The sequence below is a fragment of the Pleurodeles waltl genome, chromosome 10 (assembly GCF_031143425.1).
Source record: "Pleurodeles waltl isolate 20211129_DDA chromosome 10, aPleWal1.hap1.20221129, whole genome shotgun sequence".
NCBI classification, from domain to species: Eukaryota; Metazoa; Chordata; class Amphibia; order Caudata; family Salamandridae; genus Pleurodeles; species Pleurodeles waltl.
Genome location: NC_090449.1, coordinates 652,521,256 through 652,545,113, shown reverse-complemented (window position 1 = coordinate 652,545,113; position 23,858 = coordinate 652,521,256). Strand labels below are relative to the sequence as shown.

Here is a 23,858-nt window from a genome sequence, read left to right as displayed (position 1 = left end):
ACCTGGGGTGAGCCCACCTTCAACAGCCAGTTGTCAAGGAAGGGGAAGACTAAAGTCCCTAGCTGGTGCAGAAAAGCTCCGACCACCGCCATCACTTTCGTGAACACTCGAGGGGCACTGGTAAGGTCAAAAGGGGGGCACGATAAACTGAAAGTGCTAATGACCTACCATGCACCGCAAGTAACGTTTGGCAGCAGGCAGGACAGGAATATGAAAGTAGGCATCCTGCAAGTCCACTGCAACCATGCAGTCTCTGGGGTTGAGGGCAGATAGGACCTGAGCCAGAGGGGGCATTTTGAACTTCTCCTTTTAGAGGTCTAGGATAGAGCGGAGGTCCTTGTTCTTCTTGGGCACCAGAAAGAAGCAGAAATAACAACCACAACCTACTTCTGGCACAGAGATCCTCTCTGTGTCTCCCTTGGCCAAGAGAGCCGTATTGTCCTTGTTTCGGCTGTGCGTTGGAGTCAGGAATCAGTATGGGGTAGATGTTTATCATGAGCCCGATTGACATCAGGAGTGTCGACTTCTGTACTGGCACCAGGGAAGGTTGCAATGGCACAACTGGCGTTGCTTTGGATAACGGATCCTGGGGTGCCCTCCGCAGCAGAGGACAAAGCCTCCGGCACAGAAACCAAGGGGGCACCCGCCTACCCTACTGGGCCGGAAGGCATCATAGGAGGGTTGGACTGCCCAAATACGAGGCGCATGGCCTCAAAAATACTCCCCGAGTTGGGCAGGGGTGGCTCCGGCTCCCGGAAACTAGGAGAGACACAGAGCTGACCCAGAAGCAGGCTCCAAGTATGGAGGTCTAAAGGGAAAACACTCCTCCCATGCCGCATCGTCCGAGTGACAGGATGAGGTCGAAGAACGTCTTTCGACAACTTCTTTGTGTGACCGCAATGTCACCACGGCGACCACAACGCTAACAGCGGAATCGGAGGCGACTGACGCCACCTGACCGTGCACAAGGGTACTGCTCGAAAAAAAACCTCTGGATCAAGTGTGACGCCTGGGGGAAATTCTAAGGTAAGGAATCTGCAACTAGAAGTCTCTATCATATGATAGTGAATTCTTAGAGATACATTGTGATAAAGACCACAGAGAATGCTGAATGTCACTACCACCCAGACAATCCTGCAATGTGCGTGCACACAATGTGTGGCAAGATTGACTGTTTTTTCAGTTGTGTAACTGAACCATGAGTGATGTTTAAAGTTGTTTTTTATTTCCAGGGAAAATATATATGTATTTTGTAGGGATGAGAATGCCCTCAGGATAGTAAACAGGCGTGTAGCCATGCTTTAAGTGCCAAGTAAGACTGGTATCCTCACTTACTTTGGCCCTGGCACCGTCCTCATCTAGTATATGTGCTGGAAGCCACAACTGCTGCTGCTGCTGCTGATGGCCTCTCTTGCAGCTCCTACAGCTGACAAACAGTTCCGTCTCACAAGTTTACCCTGCGGACCTTGCTCCAAGTAAGGCTGAAAATGAGATAATTACTGTGAGGGCAGGAGTACAACCCACATCGACCACACAGCTCAGATTGCCATGAGCGATCAGTAGGTAAACTAAGATTTAGGATGGAATTGGGACAAGTGGCTGAAGCACACAGGTGGGTGTGTTGCCTATTTGCTAAAAGACATGAGCTGCGCTAAACCAGTGATAACATTTGAGCCATCTGCACCAGACTCTTATCCATGCCTTAGACAATAGTGTATGGGGGACAGTAACAGCAGGATGTTGACCCTCATAAGGGAAAAGGTTATCATGAAAAAGGACTTGGTTTAGTGTCTGACTGTTAGAATGCAACCTATGACAACCATGTCTAACTTGCACACTGGAATGTGTAGTATTTAGTTCTGCAGTTTGACTGAAGAACTTTCTTTGCTGATAAAAGCTAAGCGGTGGCCTGCACCCAACACAATTATGTCTGTTTGGCTGTTGAGTTTAGAGATCTTGTCCTCCGCACTGCCTCCTTGAGAAGCCTGTGACTGCTTGCACTCGTTACTGAGTGTTTAAGGCAGAAAGGGTGGTACTTGGCCTAGTTTGCAGAGCAATTGTAAGATAGACCCTACGAAACCAGTGGCAAACAACCACCATTTATGTATGTATGCAACATGTTAAGAACATTTTTAAGTATATGCTTGTATATACATACCACTATTTTAACATCCCTTGAATTGTATTGGTTGTGTGGTAATGAATCAACACCAACAGGATTGCTATTCGAATAACAGTGACATTTCCTAAATCTTTCCTACTTTACTATTCAGGGAAACATTCAGGATTACAGGTAAATGATCAGAGCAATAACTACCAGAAACAGAACTTTGACAAGAAAATCTATAACCCAGAACAAAAGTAAGTGTTTTGGTATTATACACAGCATAAGAGGCTCAAAAAACATTAAAAGCTAAATGTTCACCAAACCTGTGAGAAAAAGAAAAAATCCTTTGCTTACACCTCTAACAAAAGAAGCCAGCCAGAAAGTCAGGAAAACATTACGCTGCTAAAGAATGTAGTTCAGAAGGGGCTACTAAATCCTCCCCCAAAGGGTCTAGTTTATTTACCTGTGGAACTTTTGTTGAAATGATGAAGCATGTTGTGGTTTTGTAAATTTTGCAATGGCCTTTCGTTGTTCAGGAAGCATCTGAAAACTCTGAAAAAAGAAAATGCTCTATTTAACTTTCCAAATCATCTATTAACTTTACATCCTGTCTTGCTTTGATGGCAGTCTTTGAATACGATGGGAATCAAACCAAGAAAAGGTAGACACATTAACACAACTCTCAAGCAGTAAGAATGTGAATTCTTAGTTGGTAAAACAATATTTCTATGTCATTTAACACTTTGCCTGTATCTTTAAATGCCTGACGGCAGTATGACATACCATCACCATTCATGTTAAAATTGTAAATGATTAATAAATTACCTACAGTGTTATATGTACTAGTTACAGATTTACATTCAGGCATCGTTTCTTTTCCCTGAGCAAAAACAAACTACTTTATTGAGATTTATGGTCAACCCTGATCTGAAAACCAAGACGTTGCTTTAGTGGCATCCAACATAAACTGAACTTTCCGATATTAAGCCCACCACATTCAAGCTACCCAAAATCATTAGCTTCCTATAAACTCTAGAAATCAACAAATGTACCAGGTAGGTCAAAAGCAGGAGAGGGGACTGGAGGACATGAAAAAATACTTGGGTGTTCATATATTTTTAAAAAATAGTTATCGATTCATGTATTTGCATGATCATCCAATCTTTTCATTAATTTATTTAATGGTTTTTCGACAGCACAACTATTTTGAGTTGGTATTAGAGTGCACACAGACCTAAACTGCACAAAACAACTAATGAGCAGCAATAATCTTGACAACAGAGATTCCCAGTTACTGACTTTGACATTAAAACGTTTATGTTAATTGATGTGAAAGTGGAAAAGATTTATTTTTAAATGTTTTCAGAAAGGAGTACAGTTGGGTTGAGTTTTTAGCTAGCCAGGCAAAGAGATCCATATGTTTGTTGCTGTGGAAAGAAAAGACAGTCACTTATCTTTGATAACGCTCATTCCAGTGAATATTCTACCAGAGATTCCTCACCTTTAGATTACCCTCCAGTCACCAGACTGGACCCAGAGAATTCTTCAGAAATGCTTCTTGCCTACCAGTAGGTGTGGCAGTGTCTCTCTGCAGTGACTCCGTACTGTCCTGGAAGTGACAAAGCAGAGCTGCATATAAGTTTCTTGTATCTTTTTCCTTCTGTGCCCTCGAACGAGGAGCGTAGAACAAATGGTTTCAGACAGTGTGCTAATTATTAACACGGGACCTTTCTAGATGGTAAAGAGACCACTCCATAAAACAGGAAGGTTGGAGGGTAATGATGAATCTGGTTACACAATGTATCTACTAGAAAGAGTGCTACCAACTTTTAGCTTTTCCATCTGATAGATAATTCTCCTGCAGATTAATGATTGTTAGAATAGGTACCACAGCACTCTCTCTCAAAGGTGGACGGTCTGAGAAGTGGACTCAGGAAATAAAGTCCTGAAGAACTGAGAGGGCAAAGTAACTTTCCAGGTAGATCTGTCAACAGTGCAGTATTTTGTGAACCAATACACTGATATCCATGTCGCAGACTGACAGAGATATGGAACAGGTTCCCATCTCAACAAAGCCTTCAAAGCAGCCCAGGCCCTGGTGAAAGGCGCCTGTAGAACTTAAGGGGGCTGCATTTCGGCCAGTACACGACAGAGCAGGATAAAGAGAACTATCCACATTGACAGGGTCTTCAGTTGCACCTCCGTGGCTTTCTTTGCACCAAAAAAGCCCCAAAAGAGCAGGTGGCTTTTGGCTGCCCACTCTGAGTAAAGAGTAAGCTCTGTTCAGCTCAAAATGATGTTGAATCTCCTCCTTCAAGGCAAAAACACTGGTACAGTAATCACCTGGCCAATATGACAGGGAGTTACAACCAAAAAGGAGGTGCAGGGTGGTTGCACCAAAAGCGCCTGCAATTGACTTGTTGCATAATCAAAATGAGAAGATTGTTTTAATTTCCAAAAGCCTAAAGGAACATCTGTGCGTAGGTTTGAATGACATGCATGCACTTAAGGAATGCTGAAATGTCAAGACCAAGTACAGATCCCTTTGGGGCATAATATGGCTTACACGGGAACCGCAAGACAAACCTTTTTTTTCAAGCACACTACAACCAATGACTTAAAGGAGGTTGGTCAGGTAAACACAGAAAGGCAGAAACAGACTATAAATCACCTTTCACCCTGCTGGGCAAAACAAACAACACGCAAAAAACATCAGAAAAATTGGGCTGGGAATAATCAGTGGTTCAACCTCCACACCAGGCAACAAAAAAGTCCCAGCAACCAGTGTAGATCGACTTTGTGAAATGGCGGTTGCCAGCTAGGCTGACATCAACCACCTCGTGCAACAAGTCAAATGCAAATAGCTGCCACCGCTCAATATCCACATATTGATGTGTCGTTTGTGAAGAGTCAGATACAGGACCATGCCCTGTTGCTGAGAAAGGAGATTCACCCGAAGTGGAGCCTGATTGGAGGACAAATGCTAAAACTCTTGAGCTCTGGGCACAACATTCGTCGGGCTCAGTACAGGGCTACAACAATTATTCTGGCCTTGTCTGTCTTGATTTTCTACAGTACTCGAGGCAGAAGTAACTGTAGAAATGCACACAGAATTCTGTCCTTCCGGTCCAGATGGAATGAGTCTCCTAATGAGTGCCTTGGAGGAAACTCCAGTGCTCAGAATTGTTGACATTGAGTTCTTGATAGGGGATAACAGAACTAGCCGGTACATAATCCACTGTTCAAAGACTTCCTGAGATACCATGGAATGAAGACACCACTTATGATCAGCCCCGATGATGCCTACTTAGTTCATCTTTAAAGGATCTCCACCAAGCTGAGATGTGACTAATCTCACTACTGTGAATTTTGCGTGGGGGAAACATGTGGAATGACACCCACCATTGCAGATCCAGCACTATCTCCCTTGAGATCTGAAGGCAGTAAGAAAGGCATCCCTGTTGCTGGGCTCACTCCAATGTGAGGTCGCACTGCAGGACCCACATATGCAACTGGCATTTAGGATGGCAACAATGCCTTTAGACAGGAGACGCCCTGAATGTTAGTATCCAGAATTGCCCCAATGGATTAAAGTCTCTGCATGGTGCTCAGGTGGTGATATGCAGTGCTGTCAGGAGTTCATCAGTCATCCAAAGTACTCGGTCACTGAAGTACAGAAACACGCAAAGTCCTGACCTGGGCAATGATCACCCCAACAACGTTCCTGAACACCTGAGTGGCAGATGCAAGGCCTAATACCATCACAATTAAATGAAATCACTTATGGCCCTCCTTGAACTGCACATTATGCCTGTGGGACAGCAAGGCCAATACATGGAAATATACACAAAGCAAGTGCAATTGCTTCATCCATTTTCCTGGGCCCAACAATGGCAGTTTCTGAGCCAGAGTAAGCATTTTGAACCTGTCCTTCCTTAGAAAGGTGTTCAGTGGGCAAAGGACTGAAAGAGGCCTGAGACCTCTGCCCCTTTTTAGAATGAGGAGGTAATGTAAGTAGGATCCTCCTCCCCTCTACGAGACTGGTACCTATGATGGCACCATTGGATAACATAGGTTTGACTCTCTGCAATGAATTGTGGAATGCTCCTCCAAAAGTCGCTTCTTTGTGGGAAGAAGGTGGGATGCTGAGGAAATGAAGGACAGGGTGTTTCCCCTTTGAAAATCTTTAAGACTAACGTGCCGGATCTCCAGCCAAGGTGAAAATTGCATATTCTGCATCCAATAGCCAAGCATTAGATTGAGGGGACACCAGTGCTGTTTTGCAGGCAGTGCAGGGGAGGAAGAAACAGAGGATTGCTGTCCCTGATGAACTGAATGTCCTGGCCGAAATGAATGATTTATACTGGTTCTACTTCTGGGTTGGTGGCTGTGTTACAGGTTGGCAGGCCTGGTGTTACATGCAAGCTACCCCTCTAGAAGAGCCTCTGAATATTCTATATTGGTGGGAAAATACTCAACTGGTGCTAACAGCTCCAAAGACTGTGATGTGGTTTAACTACTCTGGAATTGTTCCAGTGCTTAATCAGCCATTTCTCCAAACAGCTTGAAGCCTTTGAAGGGCATGTCCATTAGGGACACCTGCACATCTCAGTTAATACATTTTTTAGTCTCTATAGCGGGCAACTGTAATTCCAGTGCTTCAGCTGCATCCAAACAACCACTGCAAACAAAGTACTTTCTTTAGTTGGAGGACCAGATTTAAGGGGTGGGGGGCAGGTCTAGCTCCATTTTAAAGGATGTGTCTACTTTACAGGCATATTGTGAGTCTAAATAGAAGGAATCTAGAGTATGAGGAAGGAGTAATGTAGGAAGTTGGCTCTGTATATACTATCTCAAAATGAGAGATAGTCTGCACAGAGTCTAAGGGTTGATAGTGGCAATAATAGGAAATACTAATGCTCTATTTGTGGTAGTGTGGTCGAGCAGTAGGCTTATCAGAGGGTAGAGTTAAGCATTTGTTGTACACACACAGGCAATAAATGGGAACACACACTCAAGGACTTAACTCCAGGCCAATAGGTTTTTATATAGAAAAATATTATTTTCATAATTTATTTTTGAACCACACGATTCAGAATTCAAGTAAGTACATAAATTGGAAGTTACTTGGCATAGGTAAGTATAGAACTTCGAATGAAAACATTAAGGTACACAGTTTTGGCAAATATGGCAATAAGCTATTTTAAAAGTGGACACTGCAGAAATCAACAGTTCCTGGGGGAGGTAAGTACAAGTTAGTTTAGCAGGTAAGTAAAGCACTTACAAGTTCAGTCTCCAGGGCATAGGCAGCCTACTGTTGGGGGTTCAAGTCAACCCCAAACACCCAGCACCAGCAACACAGGGCCAGTCATGTGCAGAGGTCAAAGTAGGGCCCAAATAACATAGGCACCTATGGAGACCAGGGGAGTCCGGTTCCAGTCTGCTAGCAGGTAAGTACCTGTGTCCTCGGGGAGCAGACCAGGGGGGTTTTGTAGAGCACTGGAGGGGAGGTCCCAAACAGGCACACAAAATACACCCTTAGCAGCACAGGGGTGGCCGTGTGCAGTGTGCAAAGTAGGTGTCTGATTTTGAAAGAAAATCAATAGAGGGACCCCGGGGGTCACCCTGGTGATGCAGGCAGGGCATAGGGGGGCTTCTTGGGCCAGCCGCCGACTGAACAATGATGGGGGCCGCCTGCTGGTCACTCCTGCTCCGGTAGATGGTTCCTCTCGGGCCTGTGCGCTGCGGGTGCAGTGCTTCTTCCAGGCGTCGGGTTCTTTGTTACCGGGCAGTAACGGTCAGGGTGAGCCTCTTGGATTCTCTCTGCAGGCTTCACTGTGTTGGTGCAGGGAGGTCGTCTCAGAGTGGCCACGTCGTGGGAGTCGCCTGGGGGACCACGCTGCAGTGTTGGTTTCTCTGGACACAAGCTGGTGGCGTCGGGTGCAGAGTGTTGGGGACTCACGTTTTGGGAGTGAGTCTAGAGTCCTTTTAAAGATGGTTTGTTCTTTGTTGTTTAGACAGAGACGCTGTCCACTGGAGTTTCTTGGTCCTTTGGGTTACAGGGCAGTCCTCTGAGTCGGCAAAGGTCACTGGTCCTGCTGGATGCGTCGCTGTTGCAGGTTCTTTGAGTCTGGAGACAGGCCAGTAGGGCTGTGGCCAAGTCAGTTGTTGTCTCCATCTTTGCAGGGTTTTCAGGTCGGCAGCCCTCCTTTCATCAGGAAATCTGTTTTCCTGGGTTCAGGGTCGTCCCTAAATACTAAATTTAGGGGTGTGTTTAGGGCTGGAGAGTAGTAGCCAATGGCTACTGTCCCTGAGGGTGGCTACACTCTCCTTGTGCCTCCTCTCTTTGGGGAGGGGGGCAAATCCCTATTCCTATTGGCTAAAAAGGAGCCATTTTCCTACAAGCAACCTTCCTCATCATCTTCAGTGTATTGTGGGACAGTGGGTGCTTTATGCTCTGGCGCAGAATCAAGAAGAACATGAATTCTCCTTTGGTGCCGGCTTTGGGCAGAGGTACTGGATCAGAATATGGTTGTATAACCACTGGTTGCTTCTAATTTAATACTTTAACAAACGCATGGATTGGGCGGGGTCAGAAATTGACATCAGGATCTAAACATTACTGAAAAAAACCTTTTCTGATGGATACATCTTCCAGCAGATTCCTCACCTTATGAAAGATTCCTAAAGCAGTACTTCCCTAACAGATGGGATTGGGTAGTTCCAGTTACCCACAGAAATCATACAACACAGCTTGGATAAAGTACTATGACTGCATGTATGTGAACTGGGGCAGTACAGCATTGGAAATCTACAGAAGAACAACCATATAGCTGCCCAGCAGAAATCAGATACTTGATTGCCTCTGCAAAGAGCCATGGAAGCAGCCATGGTTGTGGTGGAATAAAAGCAAATTCTCTCTGATAAAGTCTTCATTGGCAAGGAAATAGGAGATCTCAATGCAAAGTATGACCCAACGTGAAGTAGTGCATTTAGTCACCACTGTGCTATTACCTTCAGTGAAGTCCACAAGTAGCTGGTCATCAAATCTGTCCTCTTAACTACAACTACAAGCTATGCAGGACGTTACAACCATTAGGCCCAGCCTATGCTGACATTCCTCATCCTTGGCAGGGTGTGGGGGAGAGCAGAAAGAATAAAGTATGATAGATGGGGATATATGGAATGCAAAAACCCCACAGGGTAAGAAGGACAGGCAAGTATGAAGAACATACATATCCAGTTTGAAAACAGTGATGCATGGCTGAACAGAGAGAGTTTGACGTTCTCCAATCCTAAAACGCATAAGTAAGTGCCACAACCTATAGAAGAGTAGGAAGCTGATCCAAGAAACTGGCAATCGCTCGAATGGGATGTCTGCGCAGAACTAAAGTAAGACACTGGATTTTGACAGTAAAGCCAAGATTGTGGGTAAGAGCCATTGACTGCTGAAGATGCTCCTGAACCAGAGCCAGGGACTCCACAGTGAGTCATCTAAGTACAGACCGCAAAGTAAAAGTGTTGGGACCACACTGTGAACCTCAAGTACCACCTATGGGTACAGACATTTGGAGGATGAAAGGCGGTGTCCTGGAAAGCTAAGGATACTAACTAATCTTGCCAGTTCAAGGACAACAGGGTCTGGCATCTTGAAATGCCGGTTGAAAACATTCAGAATGGAGTGATCCATTATAGGCCTCTGGGAACTTAGCAAATTGGGAGTAAAAAAAACCCATGCTGTTTTCTCCCGAAGGCCCCACTTCGATAGCTCCTTTTCCCAGTAAGGCAACGACTCTCACTTCCATGATCAAGGCATCAGCTGGCAAGTGGGTGGGGTCTGGTGGGGAGGACAGGAAGAGAAGAGGGCATGCCCCCAAGTCACAACTCCTGGATTACACAGTGGTTCACTGTGTTCCCCACCTGCTGAGTGACAAAATGGGAGCAGAGGAGTGTGGAGGCATTACACCTAGCAGAGGGTGGTGGGCACTTGGTCTGCTGCTGCTGGTGATGCCTCCTAGATCCATCCTTGCCTTCAAAGAAGCAACAGAGTTGCTGTGGAGTTTGAATGAGCTGCTGCTGTTGTGGCTGCAGGGAAATCAGATACTGCTGGTAAAATTGTCATGTAATAATGGCCAGGGTACAAGCAGGTGAGAGAACAAAAAGTGCATGTCACCCGTAGTGCACCTAAGGCATCAGCTAACCTACCTGTGGGCTGCTAGACCCAAAATGCTGCTATCATGGGGTCTAAAATAGCCTCAATAGAAGCAAGCAGAGAGCAGAAACTGAGAGAATGTTAGACTTCACTTCCACACAAGGCAGTCAGTTCCAAGGCCTCATTTGCCTTCCAACATCTGTGGTAAAAGATGGCACCTCCTCTGACGTAGTGCCAGAGGGGAAGAAAATATCCTCTTCTAGTGAGTATCTAGGCCACTGCCGTTTTGCCAGGCCAAATAATTGCCTGCATCAGTATAGTAAACTAGCATGAGATGCTGAGCATGTGAAACATCTCCTCCCAGTGGCCATAGTACTTATCCTCCACAGCTAAGGCATCTGAATCTGAACCAAAAACCTTTACAAAATAGGTAAACCTTTGGGACCAGAGGAGGAACTCACAATATTGTTTCCTTGTTAAAAATCTGCTTCAACCTTCTCCTTTGCCAGACTGATTATACCTTTCCTTATCAAATACTTGGCCATGCTGAAGTGAGCTCTGTAGGGTTCATCCTAACAACTTGGAAATCAACACCGAATTACCTGAATAAATCGGGCTGTGCGCTAGCAAGTTTAAATTTTCCCTTGGCCACTGAAACCCACAGAGGTATGGTGCCAAAGCCGGTAAGCATGTAGGAACAGACTCCAAGTCCAGAGGGTCGCAATGCCATCCAGAAAAGATCCAGCATCACTAGCTGAAGGCCTCTACCTGCACAGGCTCGACAAAGGAACTGAAAGCCCCAGCCTCATATTTTACATGCTGGGTTATCAGCCCGCCAACAATGAGGAAGAAACAGTGCCAGGACTCTGAAGGGTCTTGGAAAACTGACTAGCTTATTTGAGGAAAAAGATAGTCTTCCTTATTGTGGGCAGATCTCTTAGGAGATGTTTCCTGAAAGGTAACGTATCTTTGGGAGAGAGGGTCTGCTTAAGAGTCTCCTCCAGGCTTTAGCCGAAAACAACTTTGCCTACCGCTCCCTAATGGCCTTTATGTGTATGCAAGTGCAAGGGGCGCAGGTCAAGAAATTATGTTCAATCCACAGGCACAAACATACAGTTTTTATGGGGATCTAAAAGGGACATCTTGCACACCGCCTGCAAGTATTAGAGTGTGATGCTCTTTGAGGAGACATTTAACAAAGTTATGTGAAAAGCTAACAAATGTGTCTTTGGGACACAGAGAAAAAGTGCTCTGGACCACATCGATTAGGCACAGGAAAACTCATGCCAGTACACTAGTTGACACCTAAAGTACGTCATTGACATGTTCAAAGGAATTGCCATGGTTGGGGCATTGCACCACTACCTGGCAGTAATGGAGGGTCATTGCTGGACAAATGCTTTTCAGAACAGTCTGAAGCCTGGAAGGAGTGAAATGTAGATTTATGACACGAGAAACTTGCAGAACAACGTGTCCATCACAATGACTGATTTGACACTTGGGAAGTCCTGAATCTTGATAGTTCAAGACAGAAGTGTTTTTACTCTTGAGACCTCAAGTTCAGCCCAAGACAGTCAGCAAGGGGGCCAGGCATTATGGTTTATTCAGATGGATAAAATTGTATTAGGTAATTACAAAATGTAATTCTCTCAAGACGGAAGAAACTTGATTATGTTTCTACTCAGTGGACAGTAGAGACAGGTTTTGCGATGGAATGAAGCACAATCTAACAGTAACAACAAAGGATTGAGAGATACCATCTTATATGGCATTGTCGAAGTCCAAGCAAGAGAGAATTAAGGTGAGAGTTGCAGTTCTCTGTCGGCATTTGTTTTCTCAAATTAATGAAAGTAGAAGCTTGGAGAGCATTTTCCACCACCACGTTATTAATCTCATGCAGATCAAAGTACGTGGTTTATTATTTTATGGATGGCAGCAGTGGATGTTAATATTACAATGACCCACAAAAAACCTGACCCCCCCACTCTAAACTTCCTCTTCATACGAATTTGATGTGTGTGGCTATCAAAGTAAAAAACATTACTACTATTACATCATAACAATAGAAAACAAAACTCATCCACTGAGGTAAATGTACACACTGGAATGCTATTTTTAAACTTTCAAGATAGCCACCAGATTGCATGTGTATGCCATGTGGAAGTCAACTCGGAACTGTTTTACGTCCATAATTTGATGGCCAGCTTTGAACTGTAGCAAATATCATTTAAAGGTGACTAGCTGTTGTTACTGGCTTTGACTTTGTAATTTCTGTCTGGGCTGATAAGATTATATTATGAAGTTCAAATATTAACCTAAGTGGGAAGGCTAAACCATGTGAGTAGCCTCCCCAGGAAGCCTTTGGTTTCCTAATTCAAGGGAGAGATCAATTTTAGTTTAATAAGTGTCAGGGCTGGTGCTTATGTGAGGGCCGTTTGACAACCTTAACTAGTCCAGTGCAAAATCCAAAGAAGCAGTCTTATTTAAACGAGGCTATTAGCAACTCCCACGTTTTTCACCATATAAATTACCTATAGTAATGGTACATTGAACTTTAGTTAAACCTCCAGACCCCCTAACTCTTAGAGAATGTTTCACAAAACATATTCAAGAACAGGCAGTGGTTTCATAGACCATGGCCTACTCTTAAAAAAATGAAACTTAAATGTTTCATTGTTTTGTTCCTGACCCCAGCAGGCCAGCATACCTTGATGGCTAAAACTGCTAATGGGTGGCAAACTGAGACATTCCTTAATATTCATGAGGTAGGCTCTAGGAATCACAAATTAAAAGTTCTAAGGTTCTTACAGGAATAATGGCGATTTCCTAATTCTGATTTGGTACGAATCGCAACTTGGATATCACAATCCCTAATTTTTGTACATCTCGCCCCATGTTTCATAAGCAGCGGACATGTGTAATAGTACTCAGTTACTGTGAGAATTCACCAGCCTTGATATTCCTGTATAATGTATACAATGTATTGCTATTTACAAAAATCAACTAGGCTTATCAATTTGGAAGGCATGTGCTTTCTGTCAATGGACTCCTTACATATATCCTACTGCTCAGAAAGCTTGAGAAGAGGAGTAGCTGAATTTAGGTTGCATGCACTATTGTGTAAGACTGGCTAGTGGGCTCTGAATATTGGAAGCTTAGTGTGTTTTAGAGCTAGCATGCAATCCTCAAATCCTCCATTAATTATTTTTAGAGCACATTGGCTTGAGTAGTTAAATTCTCCATCAGTGGAAAACAATTGCGATTTGTGCATTACTCTGCACTTCCTTAGAAGCCAAATCCAAAAGACAACTTTCTTGATTACATTTAAGGCCACTGCTAACACATAAGTGGATGAGGTTTGTAAAAGCTTGACTTGAATCCCAAATTTAACTGAAGGGGAAACAACTAAATGTGGACTCTAGTATGATTTGGTGAACCTTGGCTTCTCTGAGAGAGGCAAATCAATTTTGAGAAGAGCAAACCCTTCATCTGAGATACACTGCTGCAATCTGTACCACCAACATAATAACTATCTAACAGACCCTGCAAATTGGACGCAACTGTGTAAAGCTGAGAGCTTGCATACACAACATCCTTGACCTTCCCTCCCATGAGGAAGTGAACATCCTCTTCCCTTAAAGCATCCCAGATTTCTGTTGTAATGGACTGCTAACTTGCTGGTATCTGTTCAAGTATAGATTGCCTTAATAAGGGGTCAGAGGTTACCTATTCCAGTGGAGGGCGGAAGAACAGAAACTAAAACTCATAAATAATTGTACCCAAATTCTTACTTCCCCTCCCTATTTTCTTCTCTAGACCCTTTGATGAAATGCTGTGCACACGCTTGCCAATGTTTTCACATTTTGAACTTTTTAATTCTTAATTCTAATTTTTAATATTATGTTCCAGGTATACGGATATTCATATTGTACATTAATCTATAAAAAAAAAACAATGCTAGAGATACAAGCTTCACCACTGTTCTGTCATGGGAACTGAAAAGGACCACAGAAAATGGTTATTGACACCTATCGATCTATAATTGTAAATGATATATATGGTGCATACCACATTGTAAATAAGGTTACTCACTGTTATAATATAGTGGCAATCCTACTATTATGTCACAGAGGAATGCAAGCCTGCTCTGACAGGTTTCTTTGTCGAAAGCAGAGAGCACAGCTCCAAGAGGGCAGGGAACCAGGAAAGGAAACCAGACGGTGGTTTGGGTGTGTAGGAGGAGGCTATTTTCTTTTATTTTTTGGGGTGGGGGTTGGGGAAGATAGGGAGGAAAGGACATGTTATGTACAACTTTCCCACTACTTCTGTGTTCCTGCTTAGCAGTAGAAAGCAGGGACAGGCGATTTTGGTGGCCATAAATTGCATAAAATTAGAGATGGTAAATAAGTGAAGAATATGGATATTTTTCACCTTCGGGTTTTGAGTAACATCATAGGCAACTGGGGTTACTCTATTGTGATCTATTTGACGTCACTCAAACTTTAAGTGAAAATATCCCTGTTATTTACTATAATCGGTCTTTAACCGCTCGGGTGCCCTGGTGCAACGGTTATGTCCTGGGCAGCACCGCTCGGGTGCCCAGGATGTAACCATTACATCCAGACAGGGCCCAACGGGAAAGCCCTAGCGCTCCCCCGGGAGCACGGCACCCCACCTCCCCTGGGCAGGGATGGAAGGGGAATCGCTTCCCCTTCCACCCACACCCCCGACCCCTGTGACATCTGATGACATAAGCGCACGATCGCACGCTGACCTCATCAGAGGCTGCCCCCACCGCGCAATGGAGGACAAATGCAAAAGCATTTCTCCTCCGATCACTTGGAGGGACGAGAGAGGCATGAAAGGAGAGGAAAGGCCTTTCCTCTCCTTTCATGTCTCTCTCAGCATTTCTGTGTTTGGGCAGCGGAAATGTCACTTGACACTAGGGAGTTTGCTATTTTTATTATTACTGCATAAGGGGAGCGGCCCCTTGGGGAAGGGCCGCTCCTTAGGGAGGCAATTTATTTTTAGGCCATTTCCACCCCCTTTGGGGGCAGATCGGCCTACTATAATTAGATCGATCTGCTCCCAGGTGGGACAGAAACCCCTAGACACCAGGGATATATATATATATATATATTTTTTTTTTAATGTATATATGGGGAGCGACCCCTTAGGCAAGGGTTTCTCCCCTGGGGGGCAAATTGTATTTAGGCCATTTCTCCCCTTGGGGGCAGATCGGCTTATTTATTTTTTTGGCCAATCTGCCCGCAAGGGGGGCACAAACCAGGTATTTTATTTTTTTGTCAGTTTCACGTGAGGGGAGTGACCCTTTTGTTGTAGGCCATTTCTGCCCCCAAGAGGGGAAGAAACCACTAGGCACCAGGGATTTTTTTTGCACCAATATCACGCAAGGGGAGCAACCCCTTAGGCAAGGGTCGCTCCCGGGGGGGCGGGGGTCAAATTTATTTTAGGCCACTTGTGCTCCCCTTGGGGGCAGGCCGGCCTATTTCTATTAGAAACCACATAGCACCAGGGGTTGGTGTGTGTGTTTTTTTTTTTGGGGGGGGGGGGGCAGCCACATTACAGTTGGCCATATCTGCCACTCCTGGGGGCAGATCGGCGTATTTTTGGAAGGCCATCTGCCACCCAAGGGGGGCAGAAAGCCCACCAGAGACTAGGGAAGATTTTTTTGCCAAAATAAGAGGGTGGGGGTATGGCCGTACCCTTCCCCCAAATAAATGGGCCCAAAGTTGTTCTGCCCACCGGTGGGCAGATGGGGCAATTACCCAGGGTACACTTCCCATGGGGGGCTGCCAGAAAGCATACTAGATGCCAGGGAATTTAAAAACATTTTTTTTTAAATGGGGTGCACCAGTCATCAATGAAATATCGATGGAATAGCGCTGGTGAACGGATGGTGGTGTAGCCCTCTCGGCCAACTCAGGGCTTTCCACTGGAGTAGTGTCAGTGATTAAAAAAGCCTGGTAGGTAAGTCTCAGATCAGGATAATCCATTCTTCCCATCATAAAGCTCCATCTTGTGGGTAAGAGTTAGGAGATGTTAGGCAAAATTGGCTTATGTTATTTTATAGAGGCATCAACCTTCTATGAGTTATAAACTTGTCCAAAGACTAACAGGAAGGGGATCTGAAGTGTGGAGAACACATATGGATATGTAGTTGGCTCATGCTTTCATTGTTGATCTTGGTCTGGAGTTGCTACAGGAAGAGTGCAAGTCAACTTGGAGACTACAGAGTCCGATGTCATACTGGGAAGTAGAGAGGGGTTTTTATGTGAAGGTGAACAGTCCATCTGCAGGATCCCAAAGTGCACTGTATAATGGATAATGGCTACCACAATTGTTTTGCATCAGCAATGGAAAGCATGAAGGGTAAAACAAAATAAATATATTTGTAGGTGGGAATCTGCCAACAACGCACAGCTTAACCTCCGTACAAACGAGAAAACACAACTGGTAGATTAATTTATATAGGGTTTGTTTGCTGTGTTGTTCCTTGCAATACTTAATAGTCTGTTCAATTGATCTACACGTGCAATCTCGTAGCTACTGAGAGAAACATAATCCACCTGAACGTGAGCTCATAGCTACAGGGCAAGAAAGCCCGATTTGAGTTCCCAATTTTTTTTTTTTTATAGAGAACCCTCTCCTGCCTCCAATGTTCTTCGCCCTGAATGGGCTCGCTATCCCATGAACATTGCATCCGAGACCACCATGAACTGCTGAATTGGCAGTCAAATAAATTTTCCAACCCAGGTACACTTTCCAAGGAAACCTACCAGCAGGCAAGTGTAAAAAAGATAACTGAATATGAAGCCATAAAAGCAGCTCCAACTGTGTGTGAGGTGTGACTGTCTCCTAGGAAGATAGGCACAAGGAATCAAAAAGCCTGGAAGTTCTCATCTCCCACAATAAATCCTAGAAATTGCCTGGGGCATTTTCAGTTTGAAATGTGAAAATCTGCAACTTGAAAATCAAAAAAGCACTATCCAGGCTGAACTGAAAGTCTACAAAGCACCTACTGAAAGGCCACCAGTACACAGGGGTCCGATATTTCTGCTGCCCTCCTGATAACAGAGTGATGGGAGGTAACTTCTGGTGGAGGAAGCCCAGTCGGGGATAATAGTTACCACTCGGGAGAGGTATCAAGTCTGTTAGTATAGAATGGCTCTCCCATCATCAGCTCTGGAGTATTCTTGGGGTTCCCTGTCTTAGAACAAAATTCTACTTTACGCCATTAACCTTTGACAGTGTCTTCTGGAGTGACGTGCAATTCCATCAAAGAAAGAGACTTCAGTTGAGATGGGTTGCAACATCTGCAGAGATGGTTCAGCCACTAGAGACAACAAGTGGGGGCATGTTAGCGGAGCCAGTGGTGTAGTCTGCAGTGACATCTGAGATGCCAGAGGCATCTACTATGCGCACAGGAAGAGATGAGATATCAGCGCTGAAGATGGCAAGGTCAAATGGAGATGAGACTCAGGAGCAGTGTTAATCTCAATGGCTGGGGTGGCGTTTGAGTCGGAGTTATGACCCATGTGACTGGAGGCAAAGGGAGAGACGGTGTGAAGGGTGCAGAGTAGAGTGGGTATTTAAACCTCCATATGAAAACATCACTGGACCAATGGGGCCTGTCAGAGCTCCAGATGTTTAACGTCACATTTAGGAACATCAATGAATCTGTCCCAGAAACTCAGGGTAGGGATGACCATGTAGTCAGCACTGCAGGTGGTAGTGTCTTTGGGACCAGAGACAGGTTAATGGTGCCATGGGGTTGTCTGTCAGTTTTTTATACAACTGTGGATGAGGTGAAGCATGGGATCTTGGCGACATACTTTTTGATGAAGGATGCCGTCCAGATTCATGCTGCCTCTTTCTTGTGGTTCCTTATAAATTACTTTGATGAGGGAGGCAACTGGTGACCTCTGTCTTGACTTTCAGTGCCCATAGGGTTTGTATTACGCTCTGGCCACAAATGTCTTAGTCTCCTTTTTCAATACCTTGGAGTGCATCATCCAACAGGACTCATAAGACAGAGTCTTAAACGGACTCCTGGAGACAAAGGCAGATGTTTGGGGGTCTGTAATGGACATCTGACAATCAGTCGCTACCAAGGCTTGTTCGGAGACATTTTGAGGCAAAACCGCAACTGAAGTAGAAAGAATTAGTAGAAAGTTTTGCCAATTGATTGATAGCGATCTGGGCTGCACCAATGGCATGGAAAAAAGGGAACAGATTCCAAAACGCTCACAAAGGCACTTTATGGCTAGGGTGACATCACAGGGATGCAGTGTATGGCACAGATGTGGAGCCAGCACTGCCTAACAGTGTGGGAGAGCTATTGTTTCCGGATCCAGACTGGCACTTGTAAAATCAGAAGATGAAGCATCTGCAGGTAGAAGTATCAATCAGAATTTTTAAGCACTGGACAATCCACCAAGTCAGTATACTCTTTTGCATTTTTTACCCATCTTGGTTCAAAAGAAACTCATAAAGAACTGTTCATCCCTAAAGTGTTCTGGCGTGTACTAAATGTAAAAGATAAAGGACTCTTTTGTAGTAGAACAAATTGAAGTCTTTCCTCCACTTTGAAGAGGTGTAGAAATGTGAAAAAAGCCTGTAAAGTGATTGACTTTCAAACACGAAAGGGTGACAAGACCTTTAGAAAAAAGACAGACCGAGTCCAGAAAATCAGTTTGTCTAGAAAGAAAATGGTGTAGGGCGTTGCAATGACAGTGCCTGCAGTTCACTCACATGGCGCGCATAAGTGACTAGAATAAAGAAGACTGTTTCACGAGAAGTCGTAAGGACCAATTATGCATCGGTTCAAGGCTGGCCTACTGTACATATTTTGCTGCATTTTGTCCAGCCTAAATTGTCTGGTCAAATATTGCCATGAGGTCCTCTGGGAGGGAAATCTTTCATGGAGGACAGATTAGAGGGCAAAGCTCCAGCCAATGAGGAGCAATGTCACTACTTCAATGCGGTTGGTACTGCAAGAAACAGAAACCTAACTAATTCCAACAGAGAAGAAAGACAAAAAAGACAAGTGCTCAGAAGTGCCCGAGAAGTAAGTCATACCGTAAAATATGGAGCTCAAATATGGTGGTGGGTTAGGCATGCCAACTCGACATCAGAGCCCGGAATGGAACCTGGAACAGCTAATCAATTCAAGGGGGCCCAGGATTATGGGCCAGCAGGCCAAACAAACAAGAGTTGTCTTGTACAGTGTGGATTACATGGGTGACTTGACAAAAAATGCTTTACCTGCTAACTTGTGGACATACTAAAAGTTCTGAGTGATAACACTACAGGCATAGGGCACCCTCAAGCGCTGCCAGCACTTATGACTTCAGTCTGTCGTAAATCTAAACAAGACCCATGTAGCCCTCAAATGGGGAGCAGCCTCAGATTCAGAGAGCAATGTGGCAGTAAAGCAGACTGGTGCATTAACCAGAACTTCAAGGCCTGAAGTTGAGTTAAAAATGGACCTCCAACAAACCTTGGCTGAGAATCTTACAAAACATAGTGGTGACATTGTTGATTCCAATTAATAGCATCAAGCTGCGAATGGAGACTGCCGAAAGGAAGACAAGTGCAATTATCTGAAGATGAACATTCAGCTGAAAAATATCTGCATACTTACTCTGAAGGAAGGAGAAAGTATGTTTGAATGTCAGCAAACACTTTCGGGTTGTACTGAAAGAGGTTCCGGACTTTTAGACAACTCTAAGTGGGCCCATAAGGAGGGCAGAATCAAAGCAATACTCAAGAGCAGCTGAAAGATCTGCTACTCAAGGTGCCCAGTTCGTTATTAAAAAAGCAGATGGAAAATGATTTCATATGGTGACAGTGAAGTTCAGCTTTTTCACTGCAACTACATTGAGAGGTATAGGAACTTCAGACCAGAAAGGCTGGAGCTGAATAAGCACCAGATACTGTACCTCAGGACATTTAGTGGGGGTTTGTAACTTAAGTGGAAAAAACAAAAAGGTCACTTCTACCAAAGAAAGCAATAAGATGCAAAAAGCAAAGCAAAGCTCAGAAGGCGAGCAGGAGAGATCAATGTGTTTACAGGACTGAATACAAGAGTTCCACATACATCAGAATCCCATGGAGGGACAAATCCTCCAGAAGAAAATAACCTGGGCACTTCAGCTGCATCAACATGGCTCACATATTCATAATGTCTAAACAGGCAAAGTAAGAGCACATTAAAAGTAAGAGGCAAAGTAAGAGCACATTAAAAGAACATTTCTGTATTCTATATTAAAGCTCCTGTCTGTATTTGTGCATCCCAATCTACAGAGATTGGGAAAGGCAATGAGTTACAACTTCATTGGGACACATGGCACCTTGTGGGCATAATGAAAGCGGGACCAGAGAAGTCCCCAGGGAGACATAACATCTATGTACTTTATGAGGGATTGTTAAATCTAATGGACAAGTTACTTACCTTTGGTAATGCCTTATCTGGTGAAGAATATATCTAGCTGGCGATTCCTTTCCTTTGAATCCTCCCCAACTGTCACACTGGACCTGGGAGATTTTCTTGAGCAGTACACCTGCGTGCAGGTAGGTGGCGGTGATTGACTGCGTCCGTTGCCTGCGTCATCCATGCTGGAAATTACATTGTGGGCCCTATACGGGCATTACCCAGGGGCACCGACGTCCGTTTCTAATCACAACTTTCCACACCAGAAGTGCAGAGCCATGAAGAACACTGACTACTGGCTGCGTCCAAATGAAGGCCTGAAAGGGGAGTTGGTGCCCCTAGGAATCAGTTCGTAGAATGGGAGGTTGGGTGGGTCGTTAAGGAATCTGCAGGTAGGTATAGTCTCTACCAGATAAGGCGTTTCCGAAAGTAAGTAAATTGCTAATTTGAGAGAGACTTCTAGCAGCAGATCCTTATCTTTGAATGGATACCCAAGCAATACCATCTCGAGAGGAGGGTCTGTGAATCAATAAAAAAAAAAAAAAAAAAAAAAAAAAAAAAGAAGGTCCTGCAAGACCAAATGGGAAAAGTGCCCGTCCCTATGGGCCGGACTGTCTGGGCAGTACTGTTTGGTAAACGTGTGTAAAGAGGCCCAACCTTGCCGCCTGACAGATGTCCAGGACCGGAACTATGCGTGGCAAAGCAGTGGTAGCAGCTTTAGCTCGGGTAGAATAAGCGTGCAAACTATCGGGGTTGCTTTTTTGGCCAGTGCGTAACACATTTAAATGCAGAGTACGATCAATTCTAGAGATGGCCTGCTTCTGCACTGCCCAATCTTTCTTCACACCCATATACCCTATAAAGAGAGTTGGTCATCCACACAAGGTAGAATGCCAACACTCTTTTTGGGTCCAAAAGGTGGATTCTCTCCTCTTCCTTAGATGGGTGTAAGGGTGCATAAAAAGTAGGTAAGGTGACGGCTTGTCCTACATGAAAAGGCGAGACCACTTTTGCCAGAAAAGAGGCCCTAGTGAGAAGTACCACTTTGTCATGATGGATAGAAAAGTTGGAGGGCTTAGATGATAAGGCATACAGCTCACTCACTCACTCTGCCGGCAGATGTAATCGCCACAAGGAAAGCTGTTTTCAAAAGGAGAAGCCTGAGAGGACAAATGTGGAGGGGCTCAGAAGGAGCACACACAAAAAAAAAGTCAGAACCAAATTCAGATCCTGGGGTATAAGGAATGGGGAGAGAGGGAAGTGATGAGTAAGACATTTGAGGTACCTATTGTAAGGAAATGCCTCCTTGGCATGGTTACCCCCTAACGTTATGCCTTTGCTGATGCTAAGTTTTGATTGAAAGTGTGCTGGACCCTGCTAACCAGGCCCCACTACCAGTGTTCTTTCCCTAAACTGTACCTTTGCTTCCACAATTGGCACAGCCCTGGCACTAAGGTAAGTCCCTTGTAACTGGTACCCTGGTACCAAGGGCCCCGATGACAGGGAAGGTCTCTAAGGGCTGCAGCATGTCTTATGCCACCCTGGGGACCCCTCACTCAGCCAATGCACACTGCCTCACAGCTTGTGTGCTGGTGGGGAGAAAAAGACTCAGTCGACATGCCAGCCTCACACTGCCTGTGGCATAGGTAACTCACCCCTCTAGCAGGCCTTACAGCCCTAAGGCAGGTTGCACTATACCACAGGTGAGGGTATATGTGCATGAGCACTATGCCCCTACAGTGTCTAAGCAAAACCTTAGACATTGTAAGTGCAGGGTAGCCATAAGAGTATATAGTCTGAGAGGTTGTAAAACACGAACTCCACAGTTCCATAATGGGTACAATGAAATCTGGGAAGTCTGGTATCAAACTTCTCTGCACAATAAATGCACACTGATGCCAGTGTGTAATTTATTGTAACATGCACCCAGAGGGCATCTTAGAGATACCCCCTGAATACCAATCCAACTTCTAGTGTAGGCTGACCAGCTTCTGCCAGCCTGCCACACACCAGACATGTTGCTGGCCACATGGGGAGAGTGCATTTGTCACTCTTGGGCCAGGAACAAAGCCTGTACTGGGTGGGGGTGCTTCTCACCTCCCCCTGCAGGAACTGTAACACCTGGAGGTGAGCCTCAAAGGCTCACCCCTTTTGTTACAGCACCCCAGGGCATCCCAGCTAGTGGAGATGCCCGCCCCTCCGGCCACTGCCCCCACTTTTGGCAACAAGGCTGGAGGAGATAATGAGAAAAACAAGGAGGAGTCACCCACCAGTCTGGACAGCCCCTAAGGTGTGCTGAGGTGAGGTGACCCCTGCCTTTAGAAATCCTCCATCTTGAGTTTGGAGGATTCCCCCAATAAGATTAGGGATGTGCCCCCTCCCCGCAGGGAGGAGGCACAAAGAGGGTGTAGCCACCCTCAAGGACAGTAGCCATTGGTTACTGCCCTCCCAGACCTGAACACAGCCATAAATTCAGTATTTAGGGGCACCCGAGATCCCAGGAAATCAGATTCCTGCAACCTGAAGAACAAGGACTGCTGACCTACAAGCCTGCAGAGAAGGAGGAAGACGACAATTGCTTTGGCTCCAGCCCTACCGGCCTGTCTCCAACTTCGATAACCTGCACCAGCGACGCATCCGACAGGGACCAGCGACCTCTGAAGCCTCAGAGGACTGCCCTGGACTAAAGGACCAAGAAACTCCTGTGAGCAGTGGCCCTACTCAAAACCAGCTACTTCTTTGCAACAAAGAAGCAGCTTTCAAAGACTGAACGTTTCCCGCTGGAAGCGTGAGACTTCACACTCTACACCCAACGCCCCTGGCTCGAGATCCAGAGAACAAACACCATGGGAGGACTCCCCAGCGACTGCGAGCCCGTGAGTAGCCAGAGATGACCCCCCTGAACCCTCACAGCGACCCCTGCAGAGAGAATCCAGAGGCTCCCCCAGACCGCGACTGACTGTAACAAGGGACCCGAGGCCTGGAACCAGCACTGCACCCAGAGCCCCCAGGACCTGAAGGAACCAAACCTCAGTGCAGGAGTGACCCCCAGGTGACCCTCTGCCTAGCCCAGGTGGTGGCTGTCCTGAGAAGCCCCCCCCCTGTGCCTGCCTGCACCACTAGAGTGACCCCCCCGGGTCCCT

General features: G+C 45.3%; 1 protein-coding gene across 1 annotated transcript in view; it reads right to left on the bottom strand.

Annotated features, from left to right (window-relative positions):
* RBM33 (RNA binding motif protein 33) overlaps positions 1–23,858 on the bottom strand; it is a 739,069-nt gene that overhangs the window by 11,589 nt on the left and 703,622 nt on the right. The window contains exon 18 of the mRNA XM_069211143.1: positions 2,571–2,659. Coding sequence (XP_069067244.1) covers positions 2,571–2,659 — 89 coding nt within the window. The remainder of the gene's footprint in view (positions 1–2,570; positions 2,660–23,858) is intronic.